Below are 23,921 nucleotides of genomic sequence, written 5' to 3' on the forward strand. Positions count from 1 at the left end.
ATAACCAGGATCTTGAAGTACTATATAGCAAAAAGATGGCCAGAGATTATTAGGGCTAAAAACAGAAAAACATCAGCAAAGAGAATATGTGCTTCACTGGGTACATTAATAGACAAATGTGCACTTCCCTTATAGAAACATACATTACTCGGTAAATAAAGCATGGTGGGCTAGAGCAAAAGCATCTGCAGTCCTTACTGAGCTGACAGATCAGAGACGGATCATCACCCCATGTTCTGCCCCCTGAAAATTGCTGCCCAATCGATAATCTGGTGCCTTCAATAAATGATTTGCCATAAAAAATATTTTTAAAACAGAGAAACTTGTAATTACAGACATGGAATGACTTGTAAAATTTAGGTGAATAGTTAAGGGGAAAAATAGTTTCCCACAGAATGTTACCATTTAAAATAAAAAAGAGAGAAAATCATATTTCCTTACATAAATCATAATTGATTTTGAAAGATACACAAGGAAGAAATGTTTTCTCTAGCTGCTTTTCAGGTGCCAGAAAGCAGTACATAAAGGGAATGTTTAACATATAACCCTTTGTGACATTAAGCATTTTAAAATACTTTTAAAAACACATGCACACCTACACATACATAAAATCAAATAGGATAAAAACATAAACCAAAGTGTAGGTATATAAGGAAATAGTTTTCATTATTAAACACTGAGGCATTTATCCGTCAGATATCATATGTATATACCTATAAATATTTAAGTGGAAAAAAGCAAACCTGGAGGAAAATGTTAAATATAAGTTTTGAGTGTATGAAAATGTATTACACAGATGTATCAACTTCTCATGACAAAACTCAAAGTGAAATAATAAAAATCAATAAAAGCAGTCTACCCAACTATTTTGCACAGAAGATGAAAGCCTGAAGCCTCTCTTTCTTTTTTTGCTAAAATAGACAAGTGTCACAGCCTCGTCCAACAGAAGAAATAAAGAAGCACATGCAGGGAAAGAGAAGGGCTGGAGAGGCATGAGCTAGCTCCCTGCTGAGACCTGTAGCAAGCACAGATGCTCAACATCTAAATCACCAGCTCAAAGCACATCCTAAAATTGATGTCACGGTGTGAAGACACTGGCCACTTGGGTGGAGAGAGACTTTCTAACCCCAGCAGCTCCTTAGTCAGAGGACACAAGTGACCCTGGTAAGGACTGTCCCAGACTGGCCACAGGCAAACTGCAGAGCACTTACTTTTTGCTGGCCTCACAGACATCTGTGATATTGGAGAAAAGGTGATGCCGCTCTGTTTTAGTCATCGTGTCGCTCAGTTCTTTCGAATCTTTAAACATCCGTATCAAGATCTCCAAGCTGAGTAAGTAAGAATGCTCGGAGGATATGACTTCAAAGATGGCCTGGCAAAGGGAAAAGTAGAAATACTTCATTCATTGCTTTAACTGAATAATTAAACACTGCTTTTACTGTTCTCATTGGAATGACAAGGAAAAGGTATTGCCAAACTGAAGACTGTCACTGCCTGTACATAAGGAAAAAAGTTAAAAAGCCAGGATGACTTTCCATGGCATCCTGAGGTCATGCCTTTGCCAAAGGGTACAATCTATGGAAGGAAGTAGGGCATGTCATAAAATCTCACTGTGACACTAATTAACCTTTGGGGGTCACCTCCTCTAGCCCTGCTTTCAAAGCACATTGCTTCAGGGACAACAAGAATTTATTATCATTGCCTCACAAATAGTCCCCTGCCCCCTTCTTGTATTTGTTCCTTCTCTCTGTTTTAATATGACTAATTTGCAGTTAGCAGCAAATAGTGTGTGGCATGACCGCACCTACCCTTAGAAGGTCCTTAGCAGCCACAGGAATTCTTTTATATAACTCATACAATTGAAAGTAATTCCATCTTCTCAACAAGCCACCTACTCTACTCTCATCAGTGTCTCAAGAAGGAACAAAGCGCCCTGGGCAGAGACCCTTGGTGACAAACAGGGAGATTTCTGATGACTATGAATGATGAAATGCCAGGTCACATCTACAGAGACACCAACGCCCTGTGTAAAGAATTCATCTACCTCTTGAACAAAGTCAGACTTAGATTCTCCACTAACAGGAATGCTAGGAGAATTTCTCCGTGGGGGGTGGGGTGGGGTTTGTGTAAACATTCTTACAGGCCTGGGTACTTTGACCTTTAGGTCTTGTTTCCTTCAAGCCCCTGCCCAGAGAGCACAGAAGAGGAAGGGTAGATGGGAGGACAGACACAGGCAGGTGGAATCTCAGCTGTCTGTGGCTGGTCTACATCTTGCATATCAAGTTAGCAGAACTAACTTGTTCAGAGTTAACAGTCTTTACACCCCTCCCCTCCCTTTTTAAACATCTGTAAGGTTTCGGAGGCCTTAACCTTAAAGATTCTGGTCTAGCCTCAGCTAAGCTCCAAGGAGTTAACTGACATAACTATTTAAAAAAATAAACAGTAAGAGCATTAAAAGTTAGCCTGTATCTTGTACAAGTCTAGGCAATAAACACAACTGTCCCTAAGAAATATAAACGAACTCAAGAAACTTCTCCATTCCTGAACAAAAATGAAGGATTTTGTGCCTTGGAATGACTTCAAATATTTTCAACAACAAAGGCTTCTTCAATCACATCCAAAAATACAAAGACAGACAAAAGACACATTGAACTATGCAGAACAGATCACATGCAAAGGTGAGTGCAGAAAAGTCTATGGTAGTAATTTGACTATATCACTAAAGAGGCTTTGACTACTGGAGAGCACAGAAGAGTATGCCTGAAGAAGAGAAAGGGGTTAGAGCATGAAATGTAAGCTGCCATGATATTTGTATGAGAAATCTCAAAAAGATTTTCAGAATTCAATAGAAATAGACAAAATCCAAATGCATAAGATGTAAAAGACAGATTGTTTTAATACACTTAAAACTTTGGAGAAATTCTTGAATTTGTCAACAAAGAGATAAATATTATTTATTCCATAATAAACAGCAAAAAAAAAAAGCCCTAACCTCTGCTGACCCTTAGTAAAACTGATATAGGTGTTCAGAGAATGGAGCATCACACAGAGGCTTAAACAATGACCAAAATGAATATACACCATCACAGACAAAGAAAGCCCTTAATATGCTGAGTATAAAAAGGGAACAGTTTAACATTTAATGCATATGTCTGTATATAGAATACCTAATTTAAAAATATAGATTGAAGGATACACAGCAACTTGTAATTTAACTTCTCTCAACTGAATTAAGAACACAAGATTTTATTAAGTTTTATTGTCTTTTAAATATGGTACACCTGTGGGTAACCTCAAGTGCTATGCTATATTCTTTAACCTTTTTAAACTTAAAAAATACCATTATTGTGGAACCACATATTTTTCCTTTATTCCATGCTATTTTTAAGACAAGGGCAGTTTTGCATCTATGCAGAATTAATTTACCTGTATGTTAAAGCACATTATGTATACATTATATATTAAGATGCATAAGATGAGAGAAAGTGACAATATTATGAAAATGAGCAAGGTTGGGCATGTGTGATGGTACACACCTTTGATCCCAGCATGAGGAAAGCAGAGGCAGTGGATCTCTGCAAGTTCTAGGCCAGTCTGGTCTACATAGGAAATTCCAGGAAAGCTAGGGTTACATACAAATACCCCGTCAAAAGAACAAAACAAAGCAAAAAAAAAAAAAAAAAAAGGAACAAAAATTTTAAACTGTATCGATTTAAATTTCAAGTTACAAAGTTCAATTATCAACCCTTTTTCTTATGTAAACTTGATTTTGGTGTACATCTTAATTTACAGAAAATTTGCAAAAGCAGTTCCTAAGACCCTGTATTCTTTTCCTGGTTTTCCCCACACAGTGTGCACTGCACTATCAGGGTCTATTGTGTGGAGACTACTTTCCCCAGTTTTCCCCATTCAGTGTGCACTGCACTATCAGGGTCTATTGTGTGGAGACTACTTTTTCTAGTTTTCCCCATGCAGTGCGCACTTCACCATCACAGTATATTGTGTAGAGATTAACATAAGTACTAGACTCTGATTTTGGCTTTTTCAGCTCCAGGACCTCCCATCTGTAGTTCAATGCATTTCTTCCAGGTGCTTTGCTGTTTAAATGCAAATGATGTCGTGACACTTAAAACATCATTTCTTCTGTTCTGGGGGCTAACATGGGTGTTGCTTTATTCAAAGACAAAACTTTCTGTGTTCATAGAAAGAAAACAAATATGTTTCCAAACACTGACCAAGCACACACAGTAGGGGAAGACAAAAGGTGTGTGTGCCACCCTGCATCGCTCAGGATACAGAACATACCTCTTGTCTCTTTCTTTCCTCTTGGCTCACTGTTTGAGACAGACCATTTCGTTTCACCTAGAAGAAAAGGCAAAGTAGCATTTATCTCACTGACTTTAAAGGCTTGCTTCCTACATAGGCACATTCTTTTAAAGTGAATTAAAAAGAAATTAAACCAAAAGTAGTATTAGATTAGCATAATTCAATGTAAAAACAACAACAAAAAACAGCCAAAAAAAAAAAAAAAAAGCCACAATGCTATTAGTTCAAGTTTTTGTTTTAGTCTTTAGTTCTGGCTACTTCCAGACTATCCAATTACCCCAGGGTCAAAAGAAGAAATCTGAAATCAAAGGAAATGTTTGCTGGCTCTGAGTGTTAACTGAGCAGGTTTACACACAGAAGTCATTCTATCACATAACCACTGGACTGTCAGGGCTCTACAGAGAGCTACAATCCAGAAAAAGCTCCTCCCACAGCCTCGCCAAGCACCAGAGGTCAGCAGATTTAAACTTGACGAGCCAAGATATCAATCTGACTGTTCTTTGAGAAGCAACAGCATACCTGATAAACACTTTGGTATCATCATTTGAGTTGTTGAAATATGAATTTCAACCAACATCCTGTTTCACTGCTATAGCTCCCATCAAAACTCCAATTTCTAAACCCAAGAAGAACATAGGAGGCCCACAAACTCCAAAAACCAGGGGCCTGGTTTTCTTCTGACACGCCTTACACTTCTGTCAACATAGGAAAGATATTCCTGATTTTCAGTCAAAGATTCACTTGACAGAAGACTGTCATGAAGAGTAACAATTGCCCCTGAAAGTGAGAGACACAGATGCAAGAGAGAAGACTGAACTTCTTCAAGGAGGGACATGTATAGCAATGAAACAGGACCATCTTTAAACCTTTTGTTGTCTTATATTCCTAAAACATTAAGAACTGTTTCTCTGGGCTCATTATTAAACTGATCCCTAACATTTTTCATCATATGCTTAAAAGCCTAAAAGAACATGTCTGATAGTTGTTACATCCTCAAATTTTAAAATGTATTCAAAGTAACATGAAAGTTGGTATCATTTGATGTCCATTATCCATGTAAACAACTTTCCTTAGCAGTTGGACAGGTCACATTGTTCTCTTCTTAAAAGCATATTTTCAGGTCAATTTCCCTGTAAAATTTCATAATGTAATAGAAAAATCTATGTGTTTGAGTCTCCTACTAACCACCCCCGAAGTACTTTGAAACAGGACATATTTTTCAAGTTTAATTCTGTAAAATTCCCTATAATACTATAGTGATCCCCACATATAAAGAAATTCTCCTTTAAAGAGAATAACTCACAGATGTCATTAACAACTGATGGGAAGGTGGAAAGAAGACTCTGTCATAATAGCACCTACAAATGTACTTTTAGAAAAATACTCAGAAGCTGAGGTCTAGAAGATGAAACCTTAAAAGTATTTCCTAGCCACCATCAAAAGATCTTCATGAGGTCCCAAAGGAGTGACACATTCCCAGTTATGAAGGCTGGTGGTGAATAATTCTCTCTACACAGTACTGTTGTGGAAAATGCAGAAACACCATTGTCTTTAGTTTGCTTTTGATAACAATTTAGAGGGCAGTAGAACAGAAAGTAATCCCAAATCAATAGGAAAATCAATAACCATTTATCACTTATTACATGTTATGAACTGCATTGAGCATTTTATATATTTTCCCATTGGATTCTCATAAAAATTCTGGAAGATTAATAGTGTTCACAGATGGTGACAACTGAGGATTAAGATCCAAAAGAAAATAGCTACTAGGAGCAAGGCCAGGATTGGGGCTATGCCTGTCCAACTGCAAGGCTTCACTCTTGATGATTTACAGTCACCCTCTGCTCTCTACAACAGGCACCCCATTTCTAGGGCTTGGCTATCATCATTAAGACTCGGTCTCATGCCAGCTCTGCAACACAGTTTCCATGTGTTTTTTGGACCATGCCCATCATGGAATGCTCTTATCTTTACCCACCATCGTGACCCGAGGTCAACCTGTCAGCAAGAACTCATGGGTAAAAAGGCTTCTGTACGTGTTTTAATAAGGCAGGAGACTGGCCAGAAAAATGAAACCCTTCAGAGCTCCACTCGGTGAGCCAGGGCAGGAACTTCACAGGATTTCCTGCCTGACAAAGTCGTGGTGGATGGATGTGCAGTAAGGCACAGGGCCCACAATCCCTGCAGGTGAGGTCACTGGCAAGCCTTTCCCCACTGTTGGCTTATCTATCCAAGTGGAGTTCAGATCTCAAATTCTGCTGGGGAGGAAAATGAAATACCTGCTAAGAGACACACAGAGATGACAGCTGGTATTTATGAGATGAAGAGTACTTCATACTACCAAAGGGAGAAATGAACAGCTGACAGTTGCCCTATTGAGGGGAAAGACAAGTGTTTCGAAGGGGTTGAACGACCGATGCAAAGAACTACCACTTCTCTGCAATACTAATGCAATAACTACAAAATATTCCTTTTACCAAGTCATGCATAAAAAACAGTGGCTCCCCAGACAAACGGAGTGCCAAACAAAGACTCCAGGAAGTGTTCTTGAATTATGATTAAGGAAACTGAATTGGAGTACATTCAGGGAGGCTGAAAGTTCACTCTGGTGAGCTATGACAAAGTAGTCCCTTGTGGCTGGCCGCCAAGGTCACAGGGCCTGTCCTCCCTCTGTCTATCCTCCCGTATCAGCCTCTAACACTATAGACAGTGTGATAGAAGAATCATTTTGTCCACCTGAGGGCCCTTCCACATTCAACTCTAAATTAAGCAGCAGCTGAGGTGTCTGGCAGCTGTCTGGCAGCACAAGGTCATGAGCCCATCAGATGAGCTGAGAAGACTGGGGAGTGTGGAGAGAGGACCACAGAGACAGCGATGTGCAGTGCCACTCAGAATGCAGAAGTCAGAGAGAACCAGAGGAGAGGAGAGCACAGGCACATAATGCAAGAGGGATGAAGAAAGGGAGGGAGGCGAAGTGCAAAGGAAGGGAAAAAGAAAGAAGAATGTAAACAAAATGCTTTGAGAAAGCCCTTTTAAAATACATATTCAAAATCATAAGCAGTGATCTTGTCAGTAAACTTGAGCCAAAATGACTAGAAGGTCCAAGGCTTTTTTTTAATTATAAAAACTAACTGTGCAGTTTTAAATGTTAGGTGCTTTCTGAAGTTTGTAAGCTTTCCCTAAGAGAATCTAAAGAATGGTCAAGTTTATTCCATGTCCCCACGTGTGTTCCTTGTTTTGATGTATGAAAAAAGGAAAAACAACATACTAGCTACTGGGACATATGAATCCAAATTTTCTATCTAAAGTCAAAGAAACAAACTGTTCAGCTTTCTTTTTATTCCTTTTTAAAATCTTTTTCTTTTCAACATGAGAACCACAGTACTTTATTGATTTTCTTGGTACTATTGCCTGGAGAACGAGGTTTAGCCGGGTGGCAGTTTCTTCTTTCTTCCTTCCCAAAGCTGAACATTCATACTCACTAGCTGCTGAACAAACAACTTCCCAGTCCAGAACACATAGAGAGCCAGAGTAACTGCATGTGAACTTTCTTGCTTAATTAAATTGACTTATCATCAATAAGTAGGATTTTGAAGGTATCTCCATGAAACTTGAAGAGCTGAAGTCAGTGTGGGCCTCTTGATTTTGCATAATCCAACCAAATCACAGAACTGTTCAGATCTGGTCATGCAGACTGGATACCAAGTCAAACATGTCAAAGTCTTTAACATTCTAAATGAATAAAAAATTTGTTCCAATAAAGCACCAGAATGTGTAAGACTGCACTTCTGACCTATTAAAGACAGGAAAATATATCTGTGGTTTAAGACAGAAAGTAAACTCATTATGTTATAGTATGACTAATTTCACAATTGTAAATTACATATTCACTGTTGTAATCAGCACTTAAATTCTTTTCCTTTGATCTTTGTGGTCTATATATTTTGGATATCTGAATGATATATCAACAATTTGCTAAACTTAATGAAGAACACCTACTTGGATATGAAACTCTCTAGTTCCATCCTAAAACAGAGTTTACCAAATCTCTAATAGGGTAAATACCTAGAAGCAAACACCCAGATGTTAATTCATGCCAATTTCCTTCTTGAAGACTGAATATTGGGTCTTCAAGACCCTCTAAAATTCATATTCTGAAACCCTGTCCTCCAAGCAGGTGGTTATCAGCTGGTGGAGTCTCCTAGGAGATGATAAGATCATATAGGTGGAGCACCCAGGACTGGGACTAGTACCTTTAAAAACAGACCAAAGGAAGACCCTTTGCCCCTGACACCATGCAAACATGCAGCAAGAAGGAACTGAGTCAGAAAGCAGCCCCTCATCAAATATCAAATCTGCCTTGAACTGAACTTCTCAACCTTAAGAACTATAAGGAAGGAATACACTTCTGTTTTTATAATGTACCTAGTTTGTGGTGTCTTATAATAGCAGCCTGGACTATGGCACTCTGCAAGTCTAAGTTTCTCAGACAACTGTCACAGGAAAAGAAAGACAGACAGTCTTTTCCATCCATTTCATTTCGGCAGTTACTACACATGCACTAAGCATCTTCACATTGCAGAGAGCTGTGAGGAAATCCATTGACTTTATTAGTGTTTTATGCCAAGTTCTCTAAGAAAGTCCCTGAACACTGAACCTGTCCACGAGCTCAGTAGACCAACATTTTCTGTGATGCAAAGGCATGGTTCTTGCCCCTCTGTGATGTAAGGCTCTTTCTGGATAAGATGGATGTCTGTATCCCTTCTATTTCTCCATCACTCAGGAAGAACAGAATAGGGGAGCCCACACAAATCGACCAACCAAGAAGACTCAGACACGTAGTCATTTGAAAATTGCATATTTATACTCTAATATTACTCTGGTTTCACAAAGCACCTTATACCGGATTTCCTAGTTGAGCTAACCCTTTCAAACTTGCCAATATTTACACAATTGTTGAAAATAAGCTGGTTACTCATCTCCAGTAGCCATTCTCAACTCATAAGTGCCCTTTTCAACAAACAGATCAGGTAGAAAGGGGCTACAATGAAAAATTATACTGTAGAATGTAGTCATTCCTGGATCCTTTCAGTTTTCCACAACTGAAGTCACCCCTCAAGTATAAATGAGCCAGAGTTCTTCCAGTACAAAGAAAACATGGCAACAGCAACAATTTGTGACAGTGATACAGCTGTCAGGGTTTAAAAATGGTGCCCTCTACATAGAGACTCCACAGGGGCTCCCTAGTTTCCCTTCATCTACAGAGAAGGGTTCTGAGACATCAAACTAGATAAGCTACAAGGCACCATGGGACCTCTCTCTTTCGAAGTATCAAAGACCTAGGTACCCAAGGCCAGACATGTAAAGTCAAGACAGAGGCAGGATCGCTCTCCTGGTGAACAGTGAGGAAACAGAGAGGATGCTATCTGGAGGGTAGAAAGAAGCAAGACAGGAAATGGAGGGAAGAAGAGAGAGAAATAGCTTGTAAGACACAGACCTTACATGTTTCTAGTTTAAAATATAACAAATAATATTCCAGTGACTTCCTGATTCCTTTGCTCAAAAAAAACAAAAACAAACAAACAAACAAACAAAAAAAAAAAAAAACCACTCTCCGATCTTCTGTTGTTAAGCTCAACTCTATCACCCTCACCAAAGTCCTTGGCCCTCAATAGCAAGCATGCAGTGTCAAGCAGGTAGGTATTAGATCTGCTTCAATGATACAAAATCAGATAACACAGGCTGAAGATTGAGGTTTTTGCAGTCATACATAGGCCAAGATTCCCACTTTAACTTAAATTATTCCAATTTTGATCCGAGGCTAAAAATACAAGCAAACAGATAGGTAATTAAATGTACAAGAATTAGCAGGGCGGTGGTGGTGGTGGCGGCAGCGGCAGTGGCGGCAGCAGCAGCAGCAGCAACAATGCACGCCTTTGATCGCAGCACTCAGGAAGCAGAGGTAGTTGGATCTCTGTGAGTTTGAGGCCAGTCTGGTCTACTAAGTGAGTTCCAGAACAGGCTCCAAAACTACGAAGAGAAACCTTGTCTTGAAACCCCCCCCCCACACACACACACACAAAAAAAAATTAACTACTGTGTTAATTCTTGAGATGTAAGAGATGAGCATGCATTCCTTCCTCGGTAGCCAGATCTTACTAGCTAGTATTTCCCCATGTCTAGCCAACTCTTGATTCAGAGTTCTTGGTTATTACCAATATATCAAATGTTTATTATGCACCAGGCACAGTTCTATTCATGCATCTTAAACCCACACCCCTGGGAGGTAAATACTATTATCCCTAGTTTACAAGTTAAAAACCCAAGACATAGAAAAGTTTGCCTTTCAGATCTAAGCTTCCCTGTCTGCCCATCCCACACAGCCTGAGCTCTCAGCCACTGCAGCACACTGACCTCTAAAAGTTCTTCCTGTGTGGGTGTGGGTATGTTATTTGTGGGTGCATGTTTGTGAGAGTTGTGTGCAGAGGACAGAGGTCAAACTTAGCTGTTCCTCAGGAGCCAACCACCTGTTTTTAAGACACAGTCTCTCATTGGCTTGAAGTGTATGGGTTAAGCTAGGCTCCATAGCCACAATAATGCAGGGATTCTACCTCAGCATCCCCAAAGCTGGCATTAAAGCACACACTACTGTCCCATCTCTTTTAAGGCAGGATCTAACTAAGGTCCTCATGTTTGTTACCAACTTGTCTCCTGGGTCCCTGAAATTTCTTTATTGAGGTTGGAGTCATGATTGTCAGCTACTCCTGCCCAGGTCCTCCCCCTTCAATGCCCCAGAAACCACAAGTCATTGGATCCCCAGAGTCAGTGGCATCAGGAGCCGAGCAGTCAGCAGGGCCTCCTAACTGAACTAGTTGATTGGTCCTGACATTCCTCCCACTAAACAAATTCCTCTCTTTTATTCTATGGTCTCTCTAACCTACATCCCTTTGTGTGCTTCTGAGTTTGGGCCCAAATGTATTCATTTTCTTCCCCAAGTAAGTGTGAGATGTGCTCTTTATGTATACATCAAGAATTAGAAAAGAATACGAGGTTAGCTAGCACACATGAAAGCTAGAGACACAGAAGGAGAAAGGATGTAAGGGTAAAACGGGGAAATTCTATAATGTTATTTAACAACAAGGGTAATTTCAAAAAGTGGAGTATTTAATAAAATAATGAAGAGCAGAACAGGAACAACAATTAGCAGTTGAATAGTTGAGATTGCAAGTAAAGTCAAAGCAGCTGCCAGGTTACATTGTATGTCAACTTTGCTAACAAGGAAGTATACTTATATTGCTTCTCCAAAAATAATAATTAAAAAAATAATTTTATGGGCTGAAGAGAGAGCTCAGCAGTTAGGAGCACTTGCTGCTCTTGCAGAAAAGCCAGGTTCAGGTCCCAGCACCCATGCAGTGGTTCACAACCATCTGTAACTCCAGCTCCAGGAAACCCAAAGCCCTCTCCTGATTCCACAAGCACCAGGCATGTATGTGGTGCACATACATACATCTAGATAAAACACACATACACATACAAATTTTTAAATAAGTATTCTTAAATTATTTTAAAGAAGTTAATATTATTTAAAATGAATAATTAGAAACTAAAATGGTAAACAATAGGAAATTAGTTAAAGGAACTAAATTTCCACTTAATGAAATAGTATATGGGCTTCAAGAAGACAAATAGAAGAAAGTTTGATAATAGTAAATGCCATTTGGGGTGGTGTTAAATGAAAAAAAAACATGCATTATACAACTGCAAGTTCACCCACAACACACATTATTAAAGGAAAAATAACAGGTGACAAAGCTACTTTTACATTATTGAATGTATGCTTTAAAGGAAGTATCTATCTCTATACATATACTTTAAATAATCTTTTAAAATTTTCTTTTGCTTTTAAGTATGTGTACTTGTAGGGGCATATATATATGGGTGCAGGTGCTCATGGAGACCAAAAGAGGGTTTCAGATCTCCTGGAGCAAGAATTACACGCAGTTGATGAGACACTCAATGTGGGTACTAGAAACAACTACAGTCCTTGGCAAGAGCAATATGTGTTCTTCAATCACTGAGCAATCTCTCCAACCCCTCTATTATGGTCTTCTTAAAGACCAAACAAGTTATGAACCAAATTTTCAACAGTGATTAAATAAGGAGAGACTAATTTCAATTTGCTTTTGTCCACTAGTAATTCTTAACCGTCCTATAATAAATATGCCTCAACATTGAAATGAAAGGATCACTTTCAATAACAAAAACTAAAATATGTTTTATTATTTTATATTCAAATGAAAAATAAAACAAGTAACGCATCCAAATAGAAATGTTTAAGAATGTCAATAGCTACAGTATTTCCTTGTAAAAGGGAAGCCAGAGAAAAGAGGAATGGCCATCAGCAGCTGAAAGAAATGAAGACACTAAGATAAAGGGAGGTAACAAGAAAGATTTGAATCAGGTTCAAACAAAGCAAGGCTTATGAGACTGTGTTGAAAATGAGTGATGACAGATAGAGCTGTGAGGACCAGAGATGAGGAGGATGGTCAGGTTGGAGTAAGCATACCTGAGAATGATGCCATGACACATAGTAAAGGCCTGAGTCAGGAGGGACTGAGGAAGACAGGGTGAGATTCCTTTCTTAACAGAAGAAAGAACACCTGCTTGTAAAGGTTGTGCCAGCATATTAGCTGCTATTTTATTTGTTCTTCTAATAAAGTGGCAGTTGGGTAGGAATGGGAAAGTGCAAAACAATGAGTCATTTACAAACACTGACACTGAGGTTGCTTTCCTGAGTTTGCAATAAATTTAACTTGAGCAAAATGTGTTTCAGAAAAAAAAAATGGGTGATAAAACTTGATGCTTTCTATTAGATGTACAAAGCATACAAGGGTTTCCTTAGAAGTGAAGAAGCTCATTGTACAGAGACCTGAGGAACAGACACCAAACTTTGTCTCCCTTCTTCCACTTGTCTAAGTACCAAACTTTACTGACATACTTTATACAACTATTGGCTTCATTCTTGCTTTTCTGCCTCTCTGGCCTGTTTGACCTGGGACATGGTATGAGCAGAACTCTCCTAACCATTTTTTGCTCTCTATGATTTCAGTGTCATCCATGTTCCCATTTTTTATATTCTGAAAATATCACTTAGGCTTTTCATATTCATCATCTTCTAAAACAATTCTCCAAGTCCCTAGAGTACAGGCTGGTTTCAAGACTATTTTATCTCTTCCTTCCACCACAATGCAGCAGAATACAAGTACACCTTGTCATGAGATACTATCATTTTCCCCAGACACTACAACCTTGCAGTGAATGAATGTAGTGGCTTTATTACTTAAACATGTGCACATGCATGCACATACAGAGTAAAATGCATTTGTCATTACAGTACACTGATACAGACCACACTTGAAATAATATTCCTTTGGATCCCTATAAGAAAAGCTAGTGTACAAAGACAGCTTCTGGAGGGGAGAGGATAGATGAGAGAGAGAAGAAAGAAGAGAGGAGAGACAAAGGAGGAGAAAGGAGTGTCTTCATTAGGATTTCTATTGCTGTGATGAAACACCATGACCAAAAGCAAGATTGGAGGGAAAGGGTTTATATGGCTTACACTTCCACATTATAGTCCATCATTGAAGAAAGTCAGGACAAGAACTCAAACACGGTAGGAACCTGGAGGCAGAATTTGATGCAAAGGCCATGGAGGAAAGCTGCTTATTAGCTTGTTCCCATGGCTTCCTCTGCCTACTTTCTTATAGAACCCAGGACCACCAGCCCAAGCATGGAACCACCCACAACTGGCTGGGCCATCTCCATCAATCACTAGTTAAGAAAGTGCCCTATAAGCCTTCCAGTGCCCTGCTCAGGACCTCCTGAGGGCTGGGGACTGCGCATGGAGGAACCTATCCTGGTGGACCAGGCTATCCAGAGTCTGCCAGCATCCTAGTCCTTCCTCCACCCACAGGAGGAGGCAAGCTTGGGCCTGTTTTCAGTCCATTTTCTGGTAACCTGCTTGGAGCCTCCTGAGGCCTAGGGGAACCTGTCCCAGTGCAAAGCCCACCCAGAGTCTGCCAGCTTCCTGGTCCACCTCCATCCACAAGAGGAGGTAAACTTGGGCCTGTTCCCCACCCGATTTCTGGTGCCCTGCTCAAAGCCTCTTGAGGCCTGGGGACTGCACACTGGGGAACTCATCTGGGAGGTCCAGCCCACCCAGAGTCTGCCAGCATCATGATGCTAGTCTTGCCTCAACCCAAGGAGGAGGTGAACATGGGCCTGTTTCTGGCCTGCCTTCTGAGGCTTGGGGCCTATAGACTGGGAACCCATGCCAGCAGAAGAGCCCATCCAGAGTCTGCCTACATCACAGTACTAGTCCCTATACCACCCACAGGAAGAGGAGAGACTTCGGGTTGTTGGACCTGCTTGCACCCACTAGAAGAGAATATGGCTCCCATACCAACCAGGAGAGTGAGAGACCCCACCAGTACCCACTGGAAGAAAGGATGGCAAAATGACAATATAAGAACACAGTCAACAACAGAAATATCAATAAGACACCACCAGACTCTGGGGACTCCACATCAACAAGATCTGAACATCCCAACACAGATGAAGCAGAGGAGAATGACCCTAAAAATAACTATGAAGATGATGGAGACCCTCAAAGAGGTAGTGAGAAAATCTCTTAAAGAAATGGAAGAAAAAACAAACAAAAAATTCAAGAAATGCAAAAATACTCAATAAAAAACTGGCAAACAAATCCAAGAACACATCAGAAAAATCATCCACTATAATCAAGTAGTCTTGATTTCAGGGATGCAGGGATGGTTCAACATATGAAAATCAATCAACATAATCCACCATATAAAAAAATTGAAAAAGAAAAACCACATGTCATTTTACTAGATGCTGAAAAAGCCTTTGACAAAATCCAACACCCCTTCATGAAAAAGGTCAGGAAGGGATCAGGAATAACAGGAACATACCTAAACATAATAAAAGCAATATACAGCAAACTACGGGCACATCAGTGCTTTGGTTGGTAGTTCAACTACATGTAAATTAATCATTATTTTAATGATCCATGGAAGCTCCCAAGCTTTCTTGACAGCCAGCCATGGGACTACTGCTTGTGTGGAGACTGGATCATATGTCTGCATCTATAAGCCCCACCATTGCTCTATGAATGCAACCACACACCTTTGAACGACACTTCCAAATGTAGGGTCTCTTGCCATCCAAAGCAGCGACTGCTGTGTTTTGAAGTCACTGCTGTCATTTGGCCAGGTGGCAGAGTTCACTTCTCACATCACAAGGAGAACTAGTCTACAATTAATTCTCTTTTACTGACAATAATACTTCCCTCTCCTGTGGCTGTTTGCTGACTTTGTACTCTGTCTTCTCAAATAATAGACATGCAGATTACAAATGCCCTACTAACTCAAAGGCAGAGTGTAGCCAGATCATCTGGAGATCATCAAGCTACAAATCTTCCAGGTAAATTCAGAAAATCTGAAAAATGTGTGTGTGTGTGTGTGTGTGTGTGTGTGTGTGTGTGTGTGTGTGTGTGTGTGTGTGTGTACACCCATGGGTGCCTGTGGCATGGGGCATGTGTGGAAGTCAGTTCTTTCCTCCTACCATATATGTCCCAGGGATCAAATTCATGTTGCCAGGTAAGTGCCTTGACCCACTGGTATCTCTCTGGCACAAGGAAACCCTTTGAAGCTGATTGTGAACAACATTCAAAATGGCATAAAATATATAATGAGGTACAGTAATTACAATAAATAAATAAAATACTCAAACTGAAACTAAAAACACCCAAGTAAATATTAAACATACATGTGTGCATTTTTCTAACTAAAAAATGATTCACAACTTTTTTTCTCTCAAAGCATAGACAATCCTCCACAAAGGAAGATGGGTATATTACTGGATATGTCAGAGGATACCCATGCATAGGTAGCTTAGAGTCTCCAGTAAAAAAATGCCAGGGTTAGTATCTCTTCAACATATGCAGAAAAGAGCTTTGATAAAGTCCAGCATCCCTTTATGATCAAATCCCTAAAGAAACTAGCAATAGAAAGAACCCAACAACACAATGAAGCCTATGTACAATGAAACTACACCCAGCATTGTAATAAATGGGGAAACCAATGCTTTTTTATAAACTCAGAAATGAGGTTTTGTTTTCTTCACGAAACTCTCTCCATTTGTATTCAATATAGTCCTCTGAGTCTGTGCTTAAGCAATGATACAAGAAATAAGAAGGTTGCAAACAGAAAAGGGAGCAGTCAAATTAGTCTTTGCAGACAATTTGATCCTTCCCACAAAAGGATCCATCTGAAAACTCTGCAAAGTGATAAGCAGTTTTAAAAAGTAGCAAGATACAAAATCAGCATGGAAAATCAGTGGCCATTTTATAAACTAGTAATAAATCGGGAATAGAATCCCTTTCGCAATGCCTTCAACAGTACATGAGTAAATGTAACCAAAAGTTAAAAGTTAATCAATGAAAACTTTTAAACACTAAGGAGAAGGAAACTGAAATTTTTCTTTGCTTGAAAATGAAGACACTCTATATTCTTGGGTCAGTAGAATAAATGTTTTTAAAAAATGGCTATACCACCAAAGCAATATACAGAGTAATGAAATACTCATCAAAAGTCCAATAGCATTCTTCACAAAAATAGAAAAAAGAAAAAACTTTCCTATAATTCATATAATATGGAAGCACAAAAGACAAGCAATTCTGAGTAAATGGAATAATGTTGATGGTATCATAACAGCTGATTTAAAGTTATACTACAAAGCCATAGAAACAAAACAATATGGCACTGACATAAAAAAAAAAAAAAAAAAAACAACCACGGACAGGAGTGAAGTGGAGTGGAGGAGTGGAGTGGAGCAGAGCAAAATGGAAAGACCAGAAATAAACACACACAACAGCCACCCGACTTCTGATAATGGCTTTGAACACGTAGTGCTGGGGAAACAGGCAAAAGAATGCAACTGGATCTAAGTCTCTCATCCTGTACAACTGAAATAACCCAAAATGGCTCAAAGACCTAAGATCTGAAACTGAAACTGTTAGAGGAAAACACTTCAAATTACAAAGCATAGACTCAGACTTTCGGAAAAGAATTCCAATAACTTGGGAATAATTATAAAAGTTGACAAATGGGATTTCATAAAATCAAAAAGTTTCTATACATCAAAGGAAAGCTGAGTGAAGTGACAGACTATAAAGCAGATAGACTACCACATAAAGTGTATAAAGAATTCTCTCTAACACACACAATCTAACTATCAAATAAAACTAAACCCATCAACACAATCAATAAATGAACCAAGGCATTGAAGAGAGAGTTCTCAAAAGATGCAAAGCAAAGCATGAATAAACATATGAAAGTACATTCCACAACTGTAGCCACCAAGGAAGACAAACTGAAACAAGTGCTAGTGAGAGCTCAGAGAAAAGGGAACACAGACAATAGGAATGTAAGTTAGACTGCTGCTATGGAAACCAGTGTGGAAATCCCACATAAAACTGAAAATAAGTCCCAGCTAAATCAATTCCAGATATACCCAAAGAACTCTAAGTCACAATGCCAGAGATACTGTCACATTTATGTTTACTGTGACACTATTCCCAATAGATAAGAAATAGGATCAGCCTCTGTGTTTATAAATTAGATGAACAGATAAAATGTATACAAATAAATGTAAAAATGTTATACGTATACAATGGAGTTTTAGTCAGCCATAAAGAATAATGAAACCACATCATATACTAGAAAACAGATGCAACTTGAGATTATATCAAGCAAAGTAAGTTAGACTCAGAAAGACAAATATCATGCTTATTCATTAGTGAATCCTAGATTTTATATAGAGATACATGAAACCATTTATATATACACAATATTACATATATGATATAGAAGATGAGAGGCTGGGAGAAGAAAGAAGACTAACACAAGTGAGATGAAAGGGAAGTTATGGAGGAAATGAAGTCAAAGTACATGATATACTGCATAGAAAATATCTTTATGAAATCTAGCTCTACATATAATAAATGCATGCCAGTAAAAAGGACAGGTCAAAGCATATATGCATCCTACAGAAGAACGAAGCAATTTTAGCAATGTCAATCATTTCATTTACGGACCACAAATGTTTGTAAGACACATAATACAGGAAAAGCAAATGCTATGCTATAAACTAATTATTTATGTGAGTATATACAATATAGTTTTCTTAAATGTGGATTTTAGAAAGTGTTAACAAACTCAAAACAACCTATCTGTGGGAAAGGAAAGAAAGCTAGGATTAGAAAAAACTGAAAAAGACTTTGGTTTTATTTGAACATTTGGATTGCTTTCTGCATATGGGCTATATTATATGTTACCTATGTAAGTTAAAATTAATTTTTAAAATGCTAAGAAAATACTTCAATGTAATTATAGTGAAAGCTAAGACTGTGTCTACAAGTCCTACTGTCCATCACAGACATGTGCTCTCAAGATGATTACATAATGACAAGGGGTAAAACAGCCAAACGTGAAGGATGACTATTTTCTGTATTTTAAACATAAAAGATGACAGGCAAGAGCTCAGAAGGGTATGGGACTTGCTGCCCTAATCTCACTCCCTGGGACCTGAGAAAACCAACTACCAAAAGTTGTACACTCTGAACTCCAGTGTGCACTATAGTACATGTGGGCATGGGTCCATCATTGTGCCCACCAGATAAAAGAGTGTAGTGGAAAATTAGGCTCAAAAGATATAGTAGACACCATTAAATTGCCATCTAAGTTTTTAAAAATAACTTTATGAGATTGCTGTCTTATAAAACTATTAGTTAAATTTTATTGGGCCGTGGAAGCTACTATTTTAAGCAACAAGTGTGGGCAAATGCTAAAATTGAAAGACCAGAATGAAAGTTTTCTTTGGCTTTTAAATGTATTAAGCATTTCTCCAAAAAGGAAGGATATTCATGGTTTTAACGTTTGTTGATCTCTGGTTTTAGGCAAAAACAGTATCTTCTGCAATATGTACAATCCAAATCCTAAACAACTAAGTCCCATCAGATAATACTGCTAAAACTCAAAAGACATGCTTTATCTTTAACCCGGCAACATTATTCTTGTGAATGCCCTGGCTTCCCTTCCTCATTTCCGCAAGTCCGCAAAAGCCTCCCAAAGTGGACTACACATATGCAGAAGCAGGGAGTAGAAGGTCCTAATTCTGGATTCCACATCACAGCATTAGCCACTAAACACAGCCAAAACACTCTGATGAAAATGTTAAAAAAAAAAAAAACCCTGACCAGAGAGTCTGAATTCTGTAAGCACACAGAAGAAACATCTGAACTGATGGATGATGACTGATAAAGCCGCAAGCCAGCAAGCACAGAAGAGCCCATGAGAGGATGACTATATTAGGTGTGGAAATTATGCCGGCATGTTCCAGCTTCTGCCCCGGGAGCCTGAACACCCTTCTCAAAGGTACCTGGCATTTCAAGGTAATAGAAATTATACAAACACACCCCACCCCACTGCAATGGGGTCAGGGCATGGCTGGCAAGTGTTGCTTTGGTGCTGCCACTGAATGTAAATGAATATACACTGGTTTCACAAATCACTTCTTAAATGTCCCCAGCATGTGCTGGGGTGAGATATAATGATGAGAAGCAAAAGTCCATGCAGAAAAGAGGGATACTCCTATGATCCTTAACAAAACTTTGGAGGAAGCCAGAGCTCACTTTCCAGGCAGGTTCAACTGGCAGTGCACCTGGCACTCAGCCTAACAGGTACCCAGTGTTCTACCCTGACTAACACAGTCAATACTGTCCTTTAAACCCACAGCTTTTCCCAGAGCCCCAAGAACTGCTGGCTCGGGTTCATGCCTTCGATTTCGGTGAGTCACTAAGCCATTCACCTGTGTGCAGCAGGTTCCCTGATTCTGGGCACAGTTCCAGATAACCATCTCTTGCGGTCCAAACAACTTCATAAGCTCAAAACCCCAAATCCCTTCCATATTTAAACAGCTATGGGGTACCGAAATCCAGTACAACCCTGAAGGAAGGAATTGACATAGTCAAGTGGATGAGGTCGGAACCTGTCCCATCCTAGGAGACGAATGAATGTGGCTGCATTCTGGATGACAACAGAGCATGCCATTTCTGCATGGGGAACTTGTGGGCTGAGACAACACTGATAAATGTATACACCACCAGTTGGCTTTAAGTCTGTGCAATCTAAATGCTCATTCCAATGAGGGAGTACTTTACTATGTTTCTCTGACACAGATCTACTTCTCCTTTATCCCTAAATGATCATAGCAACACAGTTAAAACTGCCCAGTTCCTTTAAATGAGGACCGCCTGCCACCTGTGCAGCCCAAAGCCCAGCACTTTCCTACCTGGCACTACCCAACGAAATCAAAGGAGTCATATGCATAAAAACACTCAGATAAATTACACTACAGAATGAATGCTTAAAGAGCTTATATAACAGCCATAAATTACAGCAAATTGCTGCACATCAAAAGAGACTTTGGCATACTGCATGCTCCATACAGTCGACAGATAAGAAAATTGCATCACACTAGATGGCAGGCAGGTGTTTGCAAGAGAGATAAGAGATTTTTCAAAACTAAACATTCAACCGTGGCCAAGGCGCAAGTGCACCCACACAGAGCCCTCTTAAGTAAAAAGTTAAATGTATGCCAAATTGAATCATGCCAACTGCTAGAAATTGCTTGTCTTGTTCTCTTCCAGGGAGCAAGGCCACATTCAAGGAAGAGTTTGGATAAAAGTGATACATGCAAGGATGGTAGGTGGGACTACCCATTAAAAGTTAAGCATGGCAAGATGATAAACCAGTCTCAGTGGCAGAAGTCTTCTGAGGACCGCCTTCGGTACTGCCTCTACTCTCTGAGGAAGCATCAGGACACGAGGGCAGACAGATGAGAAGCGACCATAGCCACTTATGCCCGTGCTACTTACTCAGGGAGTCTCCTCTACTTACAGTCCTGACTGAAATGTGTACATTTATTAACGGGAAGTTTCTAGCAACTGCCTTTTAGTATGACAGTATCCACTCTGCTAAGCTCCAGAGCTGGTTTCAACTTTGTACTAGTCCACCTCAGGTAATCCTAGCCCTCAGAAGATTAAGACAAGATAAATGAGGATACCCTCGGCTAAACAGAAAGACTATCTTAATAAGAATTTTAGAAAAAAGGAAAACCATATGGAAAAGGCAAAGACCCTCATGGTAGTGATTCTCTGGAGAGAAAAGAAGGGAATCAGGGCAGCAGGGATATTGACCTGGATTGCCTCAAAAACAGAAGCTGAAAAATATGCGTTAAAATATTAATATTCGTTATTTATAGTTGGTGGGTACATGGAGATCTACTACCTTTATGAATGTCTGCTTGCTTTTTTTAAAAACTTTTCTAAATGTTAACAGCACTTTATAATATGATAAAATAAAATGTGAATGAAAGGGAATACAGAGGATGCAAAGAAAATGCAGATTTATACTGAAACATACATACATACATACATACATACATACATACATACATACATACGGCAAAAGTCTAATCATTTGGCAGCCAAAGAATACGATAAATACACATGTGCTTCCAGGAATATTCAAATCTAAGATGCCACACTCTGAGGTTAAAGGTATATCAGCACATTTTCTCCTGACCAAGTAAAAACACAAGCTCATAGGCAAAGCTGTGCTGAGGAATATACAGTACAATTTAATGGCATCTGTGTTTGTTCATCTCAATGAAAGCCAGACACCAGGAGGTCAGGAACATGGCAGCCTCCTTTTCAGTGCTGAAGTTAAGCTGGATGAAACTGTAAGTGACACAGAAGTCCGAATCTCTGCCCAGAGTTAAAGAACCATTCCCAGGACTTAGGCTTACAGCAAGTACAGCTGCTGTCACAAAAGAAAAGTCAAAAACAGGTGTTTTCTCCCATATCCTTTACCAAACGGTTCACTTCAACACATGAATGAACTGAACGACAATCACTTATAGCCACATTTTCCAGGTATCTATTTTGATACATGCATCATCAGATGGTTGTATTAGAGTATAATATTACTAATACACCAACTTTCTGGAGACATTTTACTATCTAGCCCCATACAAAAAATCCTAAGAATGCCACAGAAGCAGCACACTATTCCTGGAGAGATACAGATATTTTGCAGACTTCACATAACATTTCCCTAATACTTAAATTCAGATAATACAAATCAAAGTCTGGGTTTCTGTATCAGAGGACCTGGCAATAATGAGCCTTTGTTGTTTCCTGACTTAAGGTAAGAAGTAGTTGTCCAATTTATAGGGGCCTGCCCATCACAATCCCCTACTCCCTATTACCCACATTCAAAAGAATCACTGATTCTCACTGACTGCCTTGTGGCTCTCTATCAATCAGCAGGATAATTCTGGGCATAATCATAGGTACCACAGCTTGGAAGCACCAGAAAGGAACAGAATTTTTCTAGAACAATATTAGGAGAAGCAGACAGCCAGGTATGATGGCGTACATCTTCAGTCCTAAGACTGAAGAGGCAGAGGCAGGTGGATCTCTGTGAGTTCCAGCATAGCCTGGTCTACATGGGGAATTCCAGGTCAGCCAGAGCTACATAGTGAGACCCTGTCTGCAAAGGGATGGGGAGAAGGGACTTGATCCAGACTTTGAAGTTACATATAGGTTAGACAAGGAGAGACATAGTCTGAACCAGAAGTTTTCCCCCTACCTTTAGCAAATATTTGCTATGCTAGTGGCTTCCCAAAGCCCATGAGAATCATGACTGAACAACACTCAGCATGGCTTAAGAGGGAGCTGTCCCTGTCCCGGTAGTACGTAAGACACTCAGAGCGTCACTGACCTGTTTTTGATGCAATGTCTTTACCACCCATGTCTAGCCACAGGAAGTCCTTTCAACTTGCTAATGTGTCAGGCAGTCAGACATAGTATGCCCAAATTCCATTATGAAAACAGAGAAACACATGGCATTTTATATAAGCCAGGAAGAAAACTGACTGTGGCTAAAAACCAAGTATGTTTGACCCACAAAGAAGAAATTACACATTATTACAAACAACATACGCAGAAGACACACAGAGAAGGGATATTCATTAACTAACTCAAGAAAATATCCATGTTTATATCAAATAAAATGTCTAAGAAATAAATGTAATTGAGTTCCCATTGTTACATGTCACACAAATATACGTACATACCCATAGAACACATTTATACACAAACATATAGCCAATTATGAAAATATCTGGGGTATATTATCACTATATGCACACTGTATTAAAAAGAAAAAGGAAGGCAGAGTGAGAATTTACTGAGTCCTCACTACATCAGTCTAAGGCATGTCATGCCATTTGATCAACCCTGCCTTTCCTGATCAGAAGTGCCAAGCTTCATGTCCTTATTAACGTCTGCAGTTTCCAGAAACATTTTATAATCTGAAGAGTCTTTTTTCTGTGAATTACAGGATCATTGGTAGAAAAATATAAAGGCCACATTCATGCGCGATTTCCAC

At 39.3% G+C, this 23,921-nt stretch overlaps 1 protein-coding gene across 1 annotated transcript in view; it reads right to left on the reverse strand.

Annotated features, from left to right (window-relative positions):
- Arhgef26 (Rho guanine nucleotide exchange factor 26) overlaps positions 1-23,921 on the reverse strand; it is a 111,529-nt gene that overhangs the window by 81,818 nt on the left and 5,790 nt on the right. Inside the window, exons 4-5 of the mRNA XM_027391706.2 lie at positions 4,306-4,362; positions 1,212-1,372 (exon numbers count right to left, since the gene is read on the reverse strand). Of these exons, the coding sequence (XP_027247507.1) occupies positions 1,212-1,372; positions 4,306-4,362 (218 nt within the window). The remainder of the gene's footprint in view (positions 1-1,211; positions 1,373-4,305; positions 4,363-23,921) is intronic.

This window comes from Cricetulus griseus (assembly GCF_003668045.3).
Source record: "Cricetulus griseus strain 17A/GY chromosome 1 unlocalized genomic scaffold, alternate assembly CriGri-PICRH-1.0 chr1_0, whole genome shotgun sequence".
In the NCBI taxonomy this organism is placed as follows: domain Eukaryota; kingdom Metazoa; phylum Chordata; class Mammalia; order Rodentia; family Cricetidae; genus Cricetulus; species Cricetulus griseus.